The sequence below is a fragment of the Neovison vison genome, chromosome 9 (genome assembly GCF_020171115.1).
Source record: "Neovison vison isolate M4711 chromosome 9, ASM_NN_V1, whole genome shotgun sequence".
In the NCBI taxonomy this organism is placed as follows: Eukaryota; Metazoa; Chordata; class Mammalia; order Carnivora; family Mustelidae; genus Neogale; species Neogale vison.
Window position 1 is genome coordinate 61,316,776 of NC_058099.1, and position 19,848 is coordinate 61,336,623.

Genomic DNA, 19,848 nt, shown 5'->3' on the forward strand with positions numbered 1-19,848 from the left:
TTAGGCCTGGACCTTGTCCAGATTCACACTGTACTATTCTCCATGCATAGACACCCTGTGCCCCCAGATACATAGGACATACCCTACACCATTTGTTATTTATTATACTGAACACATCCTTGACATCTCAGCCTAAATGCTGACTCCTCAGAAAAGGCTTTCCTAATCCCCTGGCCCAGTTACTTCTCATTCATTACTCTTCTTAACTATTTGTGGAATTCTTTTTGCTGTCCTGAATAAACTGTAAGCTTGATGAGTGCTATGGAAATACTTGTCAAGTTACTCTTTCTCTACTGTGATACCCAATAGAGAATACATCCTCCACATGAATTTGTTACATAAATGAGAAAATAGTAAAACAGGACAAAGTAAAAATCTTGAAAACTACCAAAGGATTAAAAAATTGCAAAGATCATTTTCACATACTGGGACACTAAGAAAAGGAAGTTGCAGACTCTGGTGTCTTAACAGGGAGTTAAAAAAAAAAAAACAATGATTTGACATGGAGCTATTTTTGCCATAATTTACTTGAAAAATCATACTTCCTAGTTAAAGACAAAAAATACCCATGACCAAGCAGTTACTTGTATGATTTACATAATATATATGATACCATGGTTTCTGTTCAATTCACTCAATTTTGAAAAAGTAAGTAGGAAAGAAAAAGTCATGTCCAGTTATGTCACTGTTTTGAGTCACCATCCCTCCTCTCATGGGTTGATCTGTCACAAGCACAAACATGTCAACCTGTCAACTCATTCATTTGTAAATGAACTTGCACTAAATGCCTATGCTTATAACCAACCCAATAAAAGCAATATTACACAGGACGCTTTTTAACGTTTCTTTCCTTTCTTAAATAGTACCTTATTGTCAGGCAACAAAATTGATAATTCTAAAATTTAAAAGGTTATTCCTTACCTGAAAAGTACCCCAACTTTTTTTAAGAATCCATATAATGCATGATACACATAAAGGTTGATACCTACCAAATACACTAATTGTACTAGTATTGGTCATCTTCTAGTTCACTGAAAAAATTGAACGAGAATATAGGGGTGATAGAGCACCTTCAGGACACTGATTTATTAAATTGGTTATCAATAATAAATATTTTCTCTTAGAAGAATAAAAGCTATATTAAAGGCTTAACTCATTCTGGATACCCTGCCAGAAACATCATATCATTTACCTCCCTTCCTTAACATGAATTTATTAGGTAATTTATATTCTACTTCACTGATGAGGAAACTAAGATTGAGATTAAGAGATTAAGTAATTTTTCTAAAATCATCCAATCCCAGAGCTATCAAGCTTCGTCTGTAAATGGCCAGATATTTACTAGTTTAGGCTTTGGACTACACAGTTGTTGCAACTAAACTCTGACACTGTAGGATGACACGTAAATGAATGGGTGTAGCTATATTCCAATAACAACATTATTTACAAAAACCGGCAGTGAACAGGATTTGGCCCACAGGCTTCAGTTTTCCAACCCTTAACCTACCAACAAAAGTAGAAATTGCAGTTCAAGTACGGGTCTGCCTGAGCACAAGTCCATGCTCCTTTTCACCGGCATCTTCTATCTCAGTATAAAGCAAGGCACAAGATTTCAAAATAGAATGCCCAAATAAACAGGAAAAGGTGCCTTCTCTGGGAAGCTCACAATTTAGGAGGTGAGAAGACCTATGTGTACTTAACCATACTATGAAGAATATAATGATAAAGGGTATAACTAAGACCCCATTTCCTCATTTCTATAAATGACTAAGAATTCATTTCTTTAAAAGATTTTATTTATTTCTTTGACAGACAGAGATCACAAGCAGGCAGAGAGAGAAGGAGAAGCAGGCTCCCTGCTGAGCAGAGAGCCCGATGCGGAACTCAATCCCAGAACCCTGAGATCATGACCTGAGCCAAAGGCAGAGGCTTTAACCCACTGAGCCACCCAGGTGCCCAAGAATCCATTTTTTAATTAATCCCCTTAAAAGAACCCATATCATAAAAAAATGTGTTATAAGCAGCATATACTATATAACTATTTGTGTTCCCATTTGTTTCATTCACCTAGCTAATAAAACTCCTCACTGGTATCAGATCATTAAATTTAACTCCACTTCTTCCTTCAAAGAATGATACCATTTGAGGCAAAAAGTAACATTTTAGTTTGTCTTTGCAGTCTAACTAAAGGCTACATGAATCCAATTTAACTCACAGGAACAACAGTGACACCAGAGAACCAGGCTTTATCCTGATATTTAATAAAGTACAGATGGTCAAGGTTCAAAATCATAGTTTGGCTATGCCTCAGATATCTTACCTATAAAGGGAGAAAAATACTACTTCCCTAAATGAGTTAGTAAATGTAAAGCGTTCCAGAAACACAATACAAGAACAGTGGTTAGATATGTGAAAAGTTAACTGATTCTAGACAACTTATGCATAATATCACCAGTGAATGATCTGGGTATAGTGGTTTAGCAGAGAATGAAATAGAGATCTGTCAATAACTCCCCTGAGGTGTAAAAAACAAGCAGCAGACGTGGAGAGAAGAAAACAAAACAACACAAAACTCTCCAGGAACCTCAAATGCAGGCAGCTGGACTCTAAAGCAAGAAGAGATCTTCTATAATTCTAAAAGCCGCCAACTCAGCTGTGGAAAGCAGGCAGATGCGATAGTTTCCACAGTGGTCAGAGAACAGATACTGCTGAAGAGAAAATCCTGATCTTATCTTCAAAACATCCAAAACTAGAGTGGACTGAGTTTAACTAAAGCTGCAAAAAAGCCCAGACCCAGCTCAGCTACAAATCAGACTGATCTCACTCCTGCTCTAGAAACCTGACAAACAAAGGACCATGCCCTTTCTGAAAATAAGATTACCTTCATTTGCTACAAAACAAAATATCCAGCACACAATTTTAAAAAAAGCCCAAGGTACACTAAAAAACAAGAAAATATAATTTATGATTAAGAAAGTTAAGAATCAATAAAATCAGACACAAAAATGAACAAGATACTGGAAAGATCAGATGGAGAGTTTAAAATTGCTATGTTCCAAATGCTAAAGGAGCTAATGAAAAAGATAACATATGAAGAGATAGAATATTTTAACAAAGTCATGGGAATTATTTAAAAATCAAATGTAAATGGTAGAAACAAAAGAATGTGACATTGATAATGTTGAATTCAATATATTTCAAAGCAGACTGGAACTGTGAGGATAAAACTTCAATGACTTTAAAGACATGAATAGGAACAGAAGGAATGAAAGCAGCTGTAAGAATGAAGAGAGACCTAAGGGAAAAAAAACCTGTTCAATTTCTGTATAATTGCAGTCTGAGAAGGAGAGAAGGAGAGAGTGGATGAGAAAAATAATTGGAAGAGAAAATGGCAGAGAACTTTCCAAAAGCAGTGGGGGAAAAAAATACAAACCAAAAACCACCATTGTCAACCCAGGGTGCCTAGGCAGCACAGTCAGTCAAGCATCAACCTCTTGATTTCAGCTCAGGTCATGATCTCAGGGTTGTGAGATCAAACCCTGCATCACACTGTGCAATAAGTGTGCAGCCTGTTTACTAGTCTCTCCCTCTTCTGCCCCTCCCCACTCTCTTAGAAAAAAAAAAAAAAAGTCAACCCACAGACCCAAGATGCCCAATAAACCCCAACAGATAAATACAAAGTAAACACATCTAAATATATAATAGTCAAAATTGTGAAAACCAAATATAAAGAACATACTTAAAAGCAGAGGAAAAAAACATTCAGTAAACAACTAACCAGAAGCAAATGCCAATGGAACAGTATCTACCAAAATACTGAAAGAAAAAAGCTGGCAACCTGGAATTCACTTCCAAGGAAAACATTCTTTGAAAATGAAGACAAAATAAAAACAATCTCATAGAGACAAAAAATCTAAAAGAATAAAGGAAAATGATAGCAGTCTGAACCATGGATTTGCACAAAGGAATGAAGAACAGTGAAAAAGAGTAAATACATGGGTAAATATAAAATAAATTTTTTGTATCTTCAAAAAACACACACATCCAAAGAGAGAATGAGAGCAAGAGACAAAGAGAAAGAGACTATAAGTTTCCTAAAAAGCCCTGACTGTTTCAAACTGAAATAATACTACTACAGAGTATAATGTATGTAATGGTAAATGTAAGATAAGAACAGAAAGAGAGAGAGATTTAATGAAATCAAACTGTTGTAAGGTTCTTCCATTGTTCATAAAGTAGGATGATATTGCTGGAAGGGGGGTCTAGCACCTATCAAAAAGTCTCAAAAAATTCCCAAATATTGGTTTGAAGGGGTGGGGGGCGGGAGGTGGGGGAACCAGGTGGTGGGTATTAGAGAGGGCATGGATTGCATGGAGGACTGGGTGTGGTCCAAAAACAATGAATACTGTTATACTGAAAATAAATTTTTAAAAAATTCCCAAATATTAAGTTCTAAGGAATATAAGCTGACAGTCAAAATTCCAAAAACATGCAAGAAAATATGATTCTCTGAGAAGAAAAAACATAATGTAAAACTAGACAGATGAATAATATCTTAGGCACAAGCTGTAAATAAGCCCTTTCATATGTTTTAAAATTAAATGCATTAGAAATATAAGTAAGAGACTATAAACAAAGGACAAATCAGATTTTTAAGAACAACAATATAAAAATTTCTACAAGCAGAAAAAATGGAAATGGAAAAATTAAAGAATATGTCAAATAGATCACTCTTCATTGAATAGAGAATTAGAAAAAAAAAGAAAGAGGGGCACTCGGTGGCTTAGTTGGGTAAGCATCTGCCTTTGGCTCAGGTTATGATCCTAGGGTCCTGTGACCAAGCCCCATATGGGGCTCCTTGCTCAGCAGAGAACCTGCATCTCTCTCTTTGTCCCTCTGCAGCCCCCCTGCTTGTACCCCCTCATGCACTCTCATGTTCCCTCTCTCTTTCTGCTCAGCAGGGAGCCTGCTTCCTCCTCTCTCTCTGTCTGCCTCTCTGCCTACTTGTGATCTCTGTCTGTCAGAGATAAATAAAACTAAAAAAAAAAAAGAAAAAAATGGGAGACTGTCTTAACAATGTTTAGTACTCTGTGGAAAGAGCCAAGATGCCCTTCAACAGATGAATGGATAAAGATGTGGTCCATACACATAATGGAATGTTTCTCAGCCATCAGAAAAGGATGAATACCCAACTTTTGCATCAACATGGATGGGACTGCTAGAGTGCTAAGTGAAATAAGTCAACCAGAGAAAGTCAATTATCATATGGTTTCATTTATTTGGGGGAATAAAAGGAATATCATGGAAGACATTAGGAAAAGGAAGATAAAAATGAAGGAGGGGAAATTGGAATAGGAGACAAACCATGAGAGACTACGGACTCCGGGCAACAAACTGAGGGTTTTAGAATGGAGGGAGTTCGGGGGGGATGGGTGAGCCTGGTGATGGGTATTAAGGAGGGCATGGGTTGCATGGAGCCCTGGGTATTATACACAAACAATGAATTATGGAACACTACATCAAAAACTTATGATGTACTGTATGGTGACCAACATAACATAACAAAAAAATAAGAAGAATAAAAAAAAAAAAAAAGAAAACCCACAGACAAGGAAATCAAATCATTTTCTATTAAATATGTGTAATTTAAAATTAATGTAACAGTGGAGGGTTAGCCTATTTTCTTTACTTAAATGAAAATTTTAAATGAGCACTATGATTTCTTCCAGAGTCTTTCAGTGTCTCAAAACTCCTTTGTAATCTAACCTCTGGAGACACCCAAAAAGAACAAAATAAATAAATAAAATTCAACATTCAGGGCTCATTGCCAGCCTCATTTTATCTCATGTTTAATGAACATGCCTTTTCCAAGAACAATAACACCCCAGTGTAAAATGACTCACCATTCTAAAGATTTAGATATATTGCTAGTGAACCAATGTCTCCTAAAACAAAACTAACAAATACTAAAATGCCTGTCACAAAGTGATTATTCTATAAGATAGCTTTTATGCTTGTCTCCCAAGTACAGCATTAAAGGAGCCATTCTGTTATACTTACCCACCCCCCTTCCCCCCCACAGCGGGGCAGCTAAAAGCTGAATGAAAAAATATAAATTAGATCATATATTGAACATTGTACCTTTCCTGCTTAGGTCCCTTTCCCTCACCTAATACCATTTACAAAACTTCCCTTCTAGCATTACTAAGTATTTTTAAAATTTGGTTTCATAAAAAATCACCACTGCAATGAACCACAAGTTTACCAATTTACAACGCGGAATGATTTCTTTATGGCTCAGTTATTAAACCATGAAAAAGAGTGTTTGTAATCAAAGTGCTGACACAACATTAACAACAGTGGTGAGAAGGACATTGTTATAATACAGCTATTGCAGCTGTTTGTTATTCGCGGTGGAAGGAAATCATGTTCCAGTGGCTCTTCTATATAACATCAGTTAAAGAAATGCCAATACCAACATTCTCAAGCTGCCTCATAAGCTCTCATTTTAGCTGACATATCCATAAGTACCACTAAAGCCAATTTTCAGTGCTATAGAAAATTATGAAATTGAAGTATTTCCCCATACCTTTACTTATGAACCATGTTCATAACAGAAATGCAAAACCATAAAATAGGGCTGTCTGAGCTTGGAAAACAAAGAGTAATTAATCACATTAACAGAAAGATAGCTTACAAAGTGCTGATCAACACAACATGGAAGAAACCATTTCTGGAGATATGGCTCATTTATCAGGGTTGAGCAGAGAACAGGATCTCACATAAGGACAGGGCTGGCATGAATTCTGAGTGATTAGGAAACTAAATGACAGGTTTCCTGCAGTCATCTTTTGAGTGGATATTCCACAGGCTCCAGTGAATTTCATACTAGCAAGTGAATTCTCCAATTTAAATGCCCACATCAATTTTGTACTGTAAGTGAAAACACATATTCACTCAACAAATATTGGTTAATCATCATGTTCCAGGCACTGGGCAACTTCAATGAATGACAAAGATCCAGCCCTCAATGAAGTTACCTTCTGCTGGGATAGCAGACAAACTAAACCAGTAGACTATTTAAGTGGTAGAGGATGTCAAGTGCTAGGGGAGTGAGCCATGGAATAATCTACAGAAAGTGATGCCAGCAGATTCTGGCCTTTTCTAATAGGAAAGGGGATCAGAAATTTAAGAGGAGGAATAAGACTTCATAGGCCATGGAAAAAGTCAACAACTTTATTCTGACTGAGATAGTGAGGTTCGAACACAGCAAGACCTTAATTTGACCTATATTTTAATTGGATCATTCCAATGGCTGTGTTGACAACAGACAATAAAGGTTCAAGAGGAGAAATTAAAAATGCCAAGTGAAATAAGTCAGTTGGAGAAAGACAAATACCATATGATTTCATTCATATGTGGAATTTAAGAAACAAAACAAATAAACAAAGGAATAAAAAAGAAAGACAAGCCAATAAACAAACTCTTAACTATAGAGAACAAACTGATGGTTAACAGGGGTGGGGGGTGAATAGGTAATGGAGATGCACTTGTTATGATGGGCACTGAGGAATGCATAGAATTGCTGAATCACTATATTGTACATCTGACACTAATGGAACACTGTATGTTAACTATACTGGAATTGAAATTAAAAAAAAAAAAAAACTTAAAAAAAAAACCAACCAAACAAAAAGAGGACAGTCAGGCATGTGAAAGGAGACACTGTTCATGAAGTTGGCCATAGTGCTCCACAACCTAGGAGAGAGGCTGAGCTAGACACTGATAAATACAGGCCATCAATGACTAGCTGCTGTTTAAAAGCATCAAAGCTATGGCATGGATGAGATTACCAAATGGGTTAATACAGAGAAGAGGCTCGCGTTTGAGTTCTGGGGAATGAAAAGAAGTGGCAGTAAATAAAGAGGAAAAGCAGGAGTGTGTGGGGCTCTGGGAGCCAAGAGAAAACAGTGCTTTAAACGGGAGACAGTGATCAACTGACGGGAACAGAAATTCTATAAAATATAGGCAAAGCCTGTGACTCTGTTAAACTAACAGAGAAGTGGTGGGGGTGGAGAAGAACTTGAAGGAAGAATAGATACATGAATTAATAAAGACAATTCTTTTAAGGAGTGTTACTATACAAAGAGGCATGGAGAAATAGGGTAGAGCTGGTAAGGAAGAAGGATCAAGAGAGGTTTTATCAGTTTATTTGAAAATAGAAGGAACAGCAGCTTATTTGGATAATAATGAGAATCACCTAGAGAGGGGAAACCTGCTGGTATGGGAAAAAAAGGGATGAATCATTGGAACTATGATCCTGTGTAGAAGAGAGGGGGTAGCCAAAGGTAGAAGCAGAGATATTGTGGCTATGATGCAGATGGAAACTTGAAGATCTCCAATGATGGCTTCCTGTTGCTCAGTGAAATGTGAAGTAAGTTCACAAAGTCAGAGTAAGGATGGGGGAGAAGAATGGAAGCTTCAGGTGACAGAGCTATGAAACAGTCCACCTGGACAGTGGTAGAGGGACTGCATGATGGGAATGCAGCATGAATTACTCGCATCCCTGAGGACACACCAATAGTTACAAGCTGAAAGCAAGAGCAATCTGCATGGTGGGTGTTTCTCCACAGCCATATTCAGCTACAGGAATGCAGGTGCAGAGCTGATACATAATGGGATTTACCAGGATTGAGTTGTACGAACAGTAACAAAGTAAGCAAGTGGAAGGAGAGCTGGAAGTGTGCTCAAGGAAACATATTAGCTAAAAACAATAGTAAGGACAAGAGCGGAGGGAGAGACTGAAAAGCTGGAGCAATACTGGGAGTCACAGTGGGGTAAAGGATTCCTGGACTCCAGGAACTAGACACTGTGAGTTAGTACGAAAGGAAAAAAGTAGTCTGAGAAAGATGCCTCATGCTTCAGACTGGGCAAGGACACTGCCAGTTAAGAGTGAAAACAAATGAATGACCCTTTCAAAAGGCTTTCTACTGAATACTATATTAGTTCTATATTATTGCAGTAACAATTTACCTCATACTTCATCACTTAAAATAACACCAATTTATACAGTTCATTAGGTCAGAAGTCCAAACTGGGCCTCACTAAAATCAAAGGCTAAAATGAGGTCAGTGAGGTCATTCATTTCTGGAGGCTCTCTAGCTTTTCTTTGCTCTTACTCTAGCTGTAAGGGGTTGCCTGCATGCCCTGGCTCATGGCCCTCCTCCACTTGCAAAGCCTGCAACAGCAGGTCAAGAGTTTTTCACTTTACTTTATTCTGACCTTCTCTTCTGCCACCCTTTTCCATAGCCAAGGCTGTGTCTACATTGGGTAAACCCAGATATCATAAGCTGATTAGCAACCTTAATTTCATCTATTACCATAATTCTGTTTTTTATGCAACATTGACAAACACACTCATAGGTTCCAGGGATTAGAACATGGACATCTTGGGAAGGGGGTGTGTACTTACTACATTATAACTATTTAAATGTCATCATACAACCATTTGTATGAATGGAATATAACAGAAGAATATAAAGCCATACATACTGTTTATTTCAAATTCAATTTTTCCCTGGATTTATCTTCCTAATAACACTGCTTACACCAATATAAAAACTAATTTGAGATTTGCAGAGTATCTATCTGATACAGGGTAGCAAGGCAAGCACATGAGCAGTGGCAAGAAGCACCTCTATAATTTAAGACTGGTCAGAGATCATCCACATGAAGCTTAATGCATTTACATAACCATATTTCCAGGAACCTAAGCAAAGTACTTCAAGTTGAACATATACCTTACTTTGTTAAAACAGTACAACATTTGGCTTTCAAGTAAAAACCCAGCTAGTTTATTCTTTCTTCCCAGCATCACCTTCTATAACAAATAGGAAAGTACTTGATTTCTTCATCCTGTCACTGGATTAATTTTTGCTATTCATAAGAAATGCCTGCACTGCACTTCCCCCCCACCCCCAGGGTTCCCTTTCCTCATTGCTAAGGAGATGTGCCTTGTAGCCTGGTGACCTCCAGGCATGCACATCCTGGTGTGTAGTACAGTATGTTATGCTCCCCATAATGTCAGTCATTATTCTTCCTGACTTCACTTGTGCTCTCTGGTTGAAGCACTTAAGATTAATGAGGCATTTGTTCTCAATCAAGAAGCTATTTATGAATATAGTTCCACTTAAAATAAGTTGTGTAGACTTCTCTTTCTCTCTGTTACCAAGTGGAGGGAGGGAGGAAGAAGAAAGTAAAGAAAAAAAAAATGATTTGGGACTTTTTAGCCTGTAAGCAGTTCCCTAACTGGAAGGCTTCCACATCATAGCTATGTTGTCAGGATAATTGATATCCTCAAATGTGCTGTTCTATTTGGTTAAATTTAAAATAATTATTACCACCCTGGCCTTTGTGAGCCAAGGTTTAAGGCTGCAGCTATTTAGAACACTCTGCCTCTTCAGGAAGCAAGAAGTAACTGTGAAGCCAAATGTATTTCCTCAAATGGGAGAGTGTGGTCCCAGCTAGTGGCTTACAGGGACACCTCAATGGAGAGGAGTAATTACATAAGCAACCACTTGACTACAAACCGCCACCACGCACTTCTGAATGCCCTGCCTTTAACAAGAACAGAGCCTTTCTTTTTCTACTAGTTTCACTGTATATGAGGATCAAAATCAGCCTTTTAGGCTGACAGCCTCCTATCACCTGGTCTTAAGTGTCTCAAGGAATTTAAAAAAAAAAAAAAAATATATATATATATATATATATAGCATAAAACACATCACAGGGCACAGCAGTGCCACCATGACCACTCAAGACCATAAGCCAAACTGATCTAAAAATCAATGGCTCTGATCTACAAAGCCACTTCAGAGCTCTTCCTAAAAGAAAAATGTCAATGCTATTGTCAGTTGGGAAATTGGATTCAGAAGATTATCCGGTTCTGGGGAAGGTCCTCTGGGCAGAAACGAGAGTAAATATGAAAGGGTAAAGAAACTGCTTTACTCAACCATTCTGTAATGCTAATTAACCTACATTAAGTAGATAACAAATTCTAGTATAATTACGCTAGAAGTTAGTGCTGGATTAACTTTCAATGGAAACAAACAAAAATCATTCAAAAACCTTGTTCAAAAACTAGCCAGTTGCTTAGCCTTCTTCCCACTCTAAAAACAAGAAACAGATAAATGAGTCTGGGCCTGGAAATCTAAAGGCCAATGTACTGCCATAAATCCATGCTCTCTTACCATATTGTAGGGGGAATCAGGGAGCAAAAGACTGACTCTCTAAAACCCTGGTTCATTATCTGTAAAAGGAGATTTCTGACAGAGATGAAGAATTCTTTAGTCCTTATCAGTGTTACATTTTATGGAAGCTGTATGCTGATTATATTAGTTTATATTTAAATCAACTGTTATTCTGAATTTGTAAGTCAAAAGCTGAAAAATAAAACTCTACTTTTCTAAATAAAAGACTTCAAAGAGTATAATGATTAGCAATTTCAAAAATTGGTTATCAGTATCATTATTTTTATCTGGGGAACTAAAGAGGGTAAGGGTTGTGTTATGTGGCAAAGGTCATAAACCTTAAACATACAGACATTCTTTAATAATCTCCAGCCTAAGAGAACTCTTTATTATGGAGAGAGGGAAATCACTACCTTGAGATTCAACAGAGCTAAGTTAGAGTTGCTTCATAACAGAGGGACCTCCACCTATAAGACCCAGTCTCAATGCAAAGCGGGAACCAAAGGTTACCCAATAAACCACCTTCCCAATCATCAGGCAGAGTAAAGAGAAAGTTACACGGGTTGGTACTTAACTGTTCTCAAAGATCTGACAAGCTACCACTTCCAAGAGGTCAATCATTTTTACCTGAAACCTAAAAGCCGACAGATTAATGTAAACTCCAAATCAGGAGTTCAAACAAATGCATACCAACAAATGACTTAGATTCTTCCAGTCTACAAGCTTTAGCAACACCATGGGAGTGAGTTTTGTAAAGACCACCTCAGGAATTTCTAGAACTTAACTTTGTGACTATGATTTATGCAGAAAAGAAGAGTTCATTTTCTTTCAGAAGTCAAAATAGATATGTTCAGCCTCGGAGGGCATGAATGGCAACCACTACCAAATCTATAGATATCACTTACTTATAGTCAAGCAGTAAAAAAATAAAACACCAAAATGTTTTCTTTTAATCACTGCAATTCCATATTCCATTCTTTATAAGAGGAAAGGAAATGCAAATCCCAAATTATCATTAAAGAATAACTTGTTCATATCTATGTTACTCCATTAAAAAAAAACAAGAAAAATAAAAGGCATAGTAAATAAATGTGAAAACATATTTCATGTTTGGGTTTTGATTTCCTGAAGCCATTTTGGGGGAAAAAATGTTGTTATTACAGATATGTCACACATATACAATATAACTTTATTATTCTACGTAGTACAATAAATGCTATTCAATAGATGTGTGCAATTACTTAGTTTGTACATTTCATTATACAAAATGAAAATTCCAACCTATAAAGTGTTTTTTTCAATTTTTCATTACAAAATCTGCTTTTTCATACAATGGCAAATATTTGCCCAAGAATATAATATACAGCTATTTTTTTAATACTGTATTACTTGTAAGCAAAAATACTGAAACAAATTCTTCTAAATTAAGTGTAACAGGATATACTGAAATAAAAAAGAATTTAGATAATGCATATTGTCATGCATTCCCAAGTAGCAAGTAGATAAAGTTATAGTAAGACCTTGAGGTCACTGGTTTGTTAAAAATTTTCTTTAGCTCATAAAAACTACACTGATCTGTCCGATAATTATCAGTGCCACTTGTATTCTTATACTTTGCTGCTATTCAACACCTCTGACTAGTTTAAGAAGTGCATGATAAATTTAGTATGCTTGAAGGTCCCCAATTCTTAAGGAAAGCTAATTAAAGCAAAATGGACATACAAAGCAACACTGAATCAAGAGTTTTTAGAGTCAGAAGAGATCTTAGATATAATCTCTAATAGAACCTTCTCATTATATTGCTTTTAAATCTTTCTTTAATTTGGATTTTGTTTAGATTTTAAGTATGTGAGCTACTGTGCTTACCTGCCCGAGAATTATTTAAGGTAATATAAAAGCTCCATAGCAAGACATAGCACAAATGATACACACTTTATTTGAAATTGGTCACACTGACAATGGAAAACTACAGTACAGGCTTAATGCTGCCAAGGACAGAAGACTGGCAACTTATGATTTGTCAAAGTCATAAATCTGAGTATGATGTGACTTTCCATGATAAGCTACCAATCCTTAGACGCAGTTTTCACCACCACTTATGGCACTAAAACAAAACTTCACAGCCCCTATCCCCTGAAAGGTCCCTGAATAAATATCCAAATTACCTAGACAGAAAAAAATCACCAGACACCTACATAATCTATAAATTTTAAGAAAAGAAAATCTTATCCATATTCCCTTTTAACCTCCTTAATCTGATGATATTTATTTTACCCTTTGGAATTCTATATTATAAATTCTTCAAAAGATAATATGGAGAATCCCATTTTTACTCTACATAATATAAACCATATAAATTATTATTATTATTATTATTATTATTATTATTTTAGAATAGTAGTAAGTATTCAGGTTACTGGCCCATTCCAGACATCTAACAAACATCTTTCTTCATAATCAGAAGTGTATCCTTAAAGGAGTAGTCAGGTATTTCACAGAAATACCCAGAATGGAAAAAATTTTTTTCAGTGTAGGGATAAGAAAGAAAAGGTGGGAAAAAAGAACTTCAAAGAAAGCAATACATATTCTATGTTTTTACAGTGAGAATACTAGCATTTTTAATTAGTAGTGACTTGTAGTCATTATACAGTGGAAAGAAGCAGATTAGAGAAAAGTATAGCAAATTAGGTCAAAAGTGATTAGACTCACATTAAAAATCAAAATAAGAAACACATGGTAGAATCAGAGTATTGACAGTCTATACGTAAAAACAGAACTTGGTAATGTTTGGCATGTGCTCTCAAGTCATATGGTAACAGAGTAAAAACTGCTCCAAAATCCATTTTATAAATAGTCACAAAAAGGTCGAAAACAAATAGCTGAAAATAAAATAATCCAATAGAGCTGAGTTATAAGCCATAAACTCGAACATAGCTTTCAATCAGTTGCATCTATTCACCTGAGCTGTACTGAAATAGGAAAATCGGCACAAAAGCAGTTACATTTAGTTAGAATGATGGGATGTACAACCTAAATCTCAGGACAGACAGGTATTTGGGGGGTTCTTTATTTCATTTCATTTGAATTTGGATATAGAGCCAGGATCCTAGATTCTAAGTTGGGGTACAATCCAAAATTTGTAACCTATCTCTTCCCCCAACCCATTCAATTAAAGCTGCAAAGAAGAAGCTGAGGCTTCTTTCTTGTTTTAACTGACACAAATGGATAAAGTAAAGAAACAATAGCAAAAGGAAACACAGTAAGCACTGAGCAAGACTCTGGAAACAGTGAGAGCACCAAAGGCCACAAAGGTCTGGCCCATTTCTCTGTGATCACAACCTTCTTATTTTATGTTTCACACCTTCAGAAATGATCCAACACCGCACAGGTGATAAGGGTGCTACAGAGGTAAATGAGACAAAGCTCCGGCCTCTGGTTACTTAAAAACTATCACAACAGTTGGGGCCAGAGTGATGTCCCTTGTTAGAACTGGTAAATCAAAAGATAGCTGTCAGCATTGATTCCAGCTTTGCATGCATCCTCAGTTACCTTGCCAGGGCTGACAGTGACAAAACTGACTACTTTCCAACATTAGATGAAATAATACCTACAATGCCTTTGCTTCTAAAATTTAAATTATTGATGCTTATCTCCATGATACAGTTGCTATTATAGTCTCCTTTTCCCCCCAGCTTTACTTAAATATAATTGATATTTTAACATAATGTTAAACATAATGTATAACATAAAATGTACAACATGATGATTTAATTTATGTATGTACACTGAGAAATATTACCAAAATAAGATTAGGTAGCACATCCATCACCTCACATAATTTCTTTTACTTATTTATTTTTTGTGGCAAGAACTTTAAAGATCTTAGCAATTTTCAAGTACAGTACTATACAAAAGAGTATTTCTAACTATAGTTATTACTATGCTGTATATTAGATTCCCAAAATGTATTCATTTTAAAACTGGAAGTCTGTACCCTTAACCACCTTTACCTATTTCCCCCATGCCCTGCTCCCAACAATCAACAATTAACTTTCTACTCCCATGAGTTCAGTGTGTTCTTTTAAGATTACACATATAAAATAGAGTATACAGTGTTGTCTTCCCCTGACTTATTTCACTTAGAATAGTGCTCTCAAGGTCATTTATGTTGTTGCAAATGGCAGGATTTCCTTCTTTTTTATAGCTGAATATGAAATTCCAGTGTGTATCTTCATATACATATAAATACACACCTCATTTTCTTTACCCATTCATCCATCAATGGAAGTCTTTAAAATGGATCTTTTTTTTTTTTTTTTTTTAAAGATTTTATTTATTTATTTGAGAGAGAGAGACAGTGAGAGAGAGCATGAGCGAGGAGAAGGTCAGAGAGCGAAGCAGACTCCCCATGGAGCTGGGAGCCCGATGTGGGACTCGATCCCGGGACTCCAGGATCACGCCCTGAGCCGAAGGCAGTCGTCCAACCAACTGAGCCACCCAGGCGTCCCTAAAATGGATCTTTAAAGAAGAGAACCACCACACTCAAGTCTCACATATACCTTAAAAAGATAAATATAAAGTATTTCAGGCTACCCTCTTCTTACCCTCCAGGTGTGCAAAATACTCACCATAAAATGAAACAGAATTAGCTAGAACAGTCACATCTGTTGTATTAATATATATCCCAAGCAAAATATGCTATCGGAATATTTTGCATTCACAATGAATAGTAAGTCTTATTTACAAATACATTTAAAAAGAAAATCCCAGGAAATAATTAGGAATTAGAATTAGTGATGTACAAACTAGCAATCAAATGTTACCTGACCTCCCTTGCACTGTTAGATTTCCATTAGCTCCTTTGGAGCCTCCACTGAAAGGAGTTCCAAGACTTCTCTAGAATCTAAAAACTGACAATGTGAGATTGATTCCTGAAGAAGTCTAAGGATACTTTTAAAATGCAATCATCCAATCATTAAGCATTGCCTTCGGCTCAGGTCATGATCCCAAGGTCCTGGGATGGAACCCTGCATCAGGTTCCCTGCTCAGTGGGAAACCTGCTTCTCCCTCTCCCACTCCCCCTGCTTGTGTTCCCTCTCTCGCTGTCTCTCTCTCTGTCAAATAAATAAATATTTTTTTTTAAAAAAATGCAAACATTCCAGCCACAAAATCCAAAGAATCATAATTGTCTACTAAGAATTAATATTGTAGCACTCACATCCACACTGAATAAGGGAATTAAAACAAAACATTGATACTATCACTTACTTCTCTGCAATGCTAAAACTGCAACTCATTGATTTCTCAGGAGGAAAAAAATAGGATCTGAGCTTCATAGACAAAGTCCACTCAAATGGATAAGTTGAAAAAACAATTGGTGCACTATGAATTCAGATCATTTCAATTTAGAAATAAAAACAGTCTGAGGGGTTTGAAGTGGCGGGGGGGGGGGTGGGAGGTTGGGGTACCAGGTGGTGGGTATTATAGAGGGCACGGCTTGCATGGAGCACTGGGTGTGGTGAAAAAATAATGAATACTGTTTTTCTGAAAATAAATAAATTGGAAAAAAAAAAGAAATAAGGTATTACGTGGGTCTAAAAAAATCACTGTAAAACTGTATTCAAGAGTTTTCATTTCTTTTTGCAAACTTTAAGAGATTTACATGGTATCAGTAATAAAACACAAAAGATATTTTCTGAGGGTGTGAGGGATTAAGACTAATAGGAGCTTTAAATCAGTTCTAAAGGATTACTAATCTAGTATTTCCTTCTTAAGACATGCTAAAGGAGAATAGTATAAGCTATCACAAGCAGCATTAGAATCAGGGTGGACAGCCTCGGCCTGGTCCTGGCTCTGCCACGCAAAGGACAGAAGTCAAGCAGTAATTGTAGATGGAATGAAGAATTCTTCATGCCTTGGTGAACGGATTAAAATATCTCTAATCTTGAAACCTATACTTCAGCGTGAATGAGAGGACATCACTGGCTACACTGATTCTACAAAGCTTTAATTTGGCTCATACAACAATATAAGAACTGCATGGTAAATAAGAACTGAATATAATTATTACTTCAAGACTTCCAGGCTGATTTTAAAATACTCTGTATTTATATAATTTTTGTTAATATAATAATCACATTGAAGGAAATACAAAAATGTTTTCTGGGATCCCTAATGAAAGAATTCTTAGATTGGAGATATTACCTCTAACACCAAACAGAACAGATTATTTGGGCTATAAAGAATGTCCATACTTTCCCTCATTTTTCCCTTAGTACCTAAAGTGAATGCCAGCAAAAAAATCATTCAAAAGGACATGGGGAGTTAGAGAGGAGAAGGGAGTTGGGGGAAATTGGAAGGGGAGGTGAACCATGAGAGACTATGGACTCTGAAAAACAATCTGAGGGTTTTGAAGGGGCGGGGGGGGGGGGGGGGCGTGGGAGGTTGGGGAACCAGGTGGTGGGTATTAGAGAGGGCTCGGATTGCATGGAGCACTGGGTGTGGTGCAAAAAATAATGAATACTGTTATGCTGAAAATAAATAAAAAATAAATTTAAAAAATAATAAATAAATAAATAAATAAATCTTTAAAAAAAAAAGGACATTCTCAGACATCTTTAATTTACAGTCACCATATGTCTCTTTCAACACTGAGAGCTAAACATTTGTATCATGACATAAATTTTTATCATGCAAGGCATTTTCCCTTTATTGTCCCTCAGGATTTTAACTCTGGTTGCAAAGAAATTCAATTCATTGTCATTAGAGAGCATTGAGAAACAAAGTAAATGCTACTATTACAACTGAAATCACCTACTCTGAGATTAAGAGTGAGGGATACAATGTTAAGATCTAACAGGTCCTAACTTTCAAAAATGATCTGATGCTTCTTGAAAGAGAATTTTTAAGAAATATCAAAGTAGCACATAATTAAATGGAAAAATAGGTGACATGGTGAGTTACTGTAACTTAATGCTTGGATGTAGCTAAAGTTTCAACAGGGTTCATTAGGAAAAACAAGGTAGATGAGGAGGAATCTGTGTTCCCTAAGCAGGGTATCACTTGTTGTTGAAAGAATCTGTCCCAAGTTTACAGTAATGCCTGGCAAGATCCCAAAGGTTCTTGAAGTATGAATGTATGAATGAATCAGTGGGGAAAGACCTCATACCCGTGGAAAAGTTATGTTTGAGCATGGTTTTGTCAGGGGTCAGGGAGGATCCTCACCTTGAGCGTGACTTAGAATATTTATTTTCAAAAATTGCAAAATAGACCTAGGCGGGAAAATGAAGAAATATTTTAGACTTGCTCTGATAAACTGGCAGTCTCTGTAGGCTCCTGAGTAGAGGAGTGACACTTAGATATTTATTTAATATTTCTATGATGAATAGAGCCATTAGATAGGATGATTTGAAAAGAGAAGATCAGAAAAATATTAAGTATAGAAGTAAGTGCACACAAAACCATGCATACAGCCTTACCTTACTGATAGATTAAATGTGTTCACAGTGGAGAGAGTAAGCAGAGGGGTTAAAATATATTAAAATAGGCCACTTACTGCTGTCCATGCATTTCTTTTGCAACGGGCACATAGCCATCCATTACAGATCTCGTGAGAAGGGATACCATAGCAACCTATAAAATAATAGTATGGATCCATGAATTAGGTCTTTTGCATTTTGGTAGTATTATACATTTTAGCACTGAATAAATAAAATCAGAACAACTGCCCACCATAATAGCATTTTTTAAATATTTTATTTTATTTTTTTCCAGTGTTCCAAAGTTCATTGTTTATACACCACACCCAGTGCCATAATAGCATTTCTGATTCTCACTGCTTAAAACAAAACAGAAGTAAGGCTGTCTTCAGAGATACTTTTGGTTCTCGTGCCTTATAAAAGGATATCAGTCTCAGGAAACATGAGAATATGGGTCTCAATCATTACTAATACTCACAATAATTATCTGATAATTCTTGAATGGGCAAAATAATTAAAATATAATTTATTGGGCCTTGTCCTTTACTCATACAAAAAGTATTTCAAAATAAGCTGCAATTCATGAAAGAAAATTTAGGGAAGCTTTAAAATAATATAATAAATAAACTTTGACATATTTTATAAATTAATATAATTTAAAATTACATTTCAAAAATTATGCTTAATTAGCTTTAATCTCAGTGACAGGACAGAGGATGCACAATTCAGTTAGTGATGAAGAGGTATCTTCAGTTCCATTTGTCTATTCAATACAAGCCTGACTCAAAATAACTGTGTAAGGCAATAGCTGATGATCCAAATATAAGCAGCAATTATACAGTACCAACAAACATGTGTTACTCTGACTGCCTTTCAAAGGGCTTTGAAAGATTTAAAGAAGTAATTTTTAATATCAAATTTCTATAACATTTAAATGAAAGAGAAAATAACAGAAATATAATTACCAAAGAAAAGCCTATCATAGTTAGCCAAGACTATAAAATGTTTAGTTCAAGCACATGTTTATGAAATACTACAGTTAAATTGTATAGCTTGTACATTCAGGAATCAAAATTAAATTAAATCCCAGTTTTCTTGTGAAATGATGCATTGACTGTTAT

At 36.0% G+C, this 19,848-nt stretch overlaps 1 protein-coding gene across 5 annotated transcripts in view; it reads right to left on the minus strand.

Annotated features, from left to right (window-relative positions):
* Positions 1 to 19,848, minus strand: part of KDM4C (lysine demethylase 4C) — a 476,304-nt gene that overhangs the window by 138,951 nt on the left and 317,505 nt on the right. For all 5 annotated transcript variants that reach the window (XM_044265695.1, XM_044265697.1, XM_044265698.1 and 2 more), the window contains exon 15: positions 18,805 to 18,881. In XM_044265695.1, the coding sequence (XP_044121630.1) occupies positions 18,805 to 18,881 (77 nt within the window). The remainder of the gene's footprint in view (positions 1 to 18,804; positions 18,882 to 19,848) is intronic.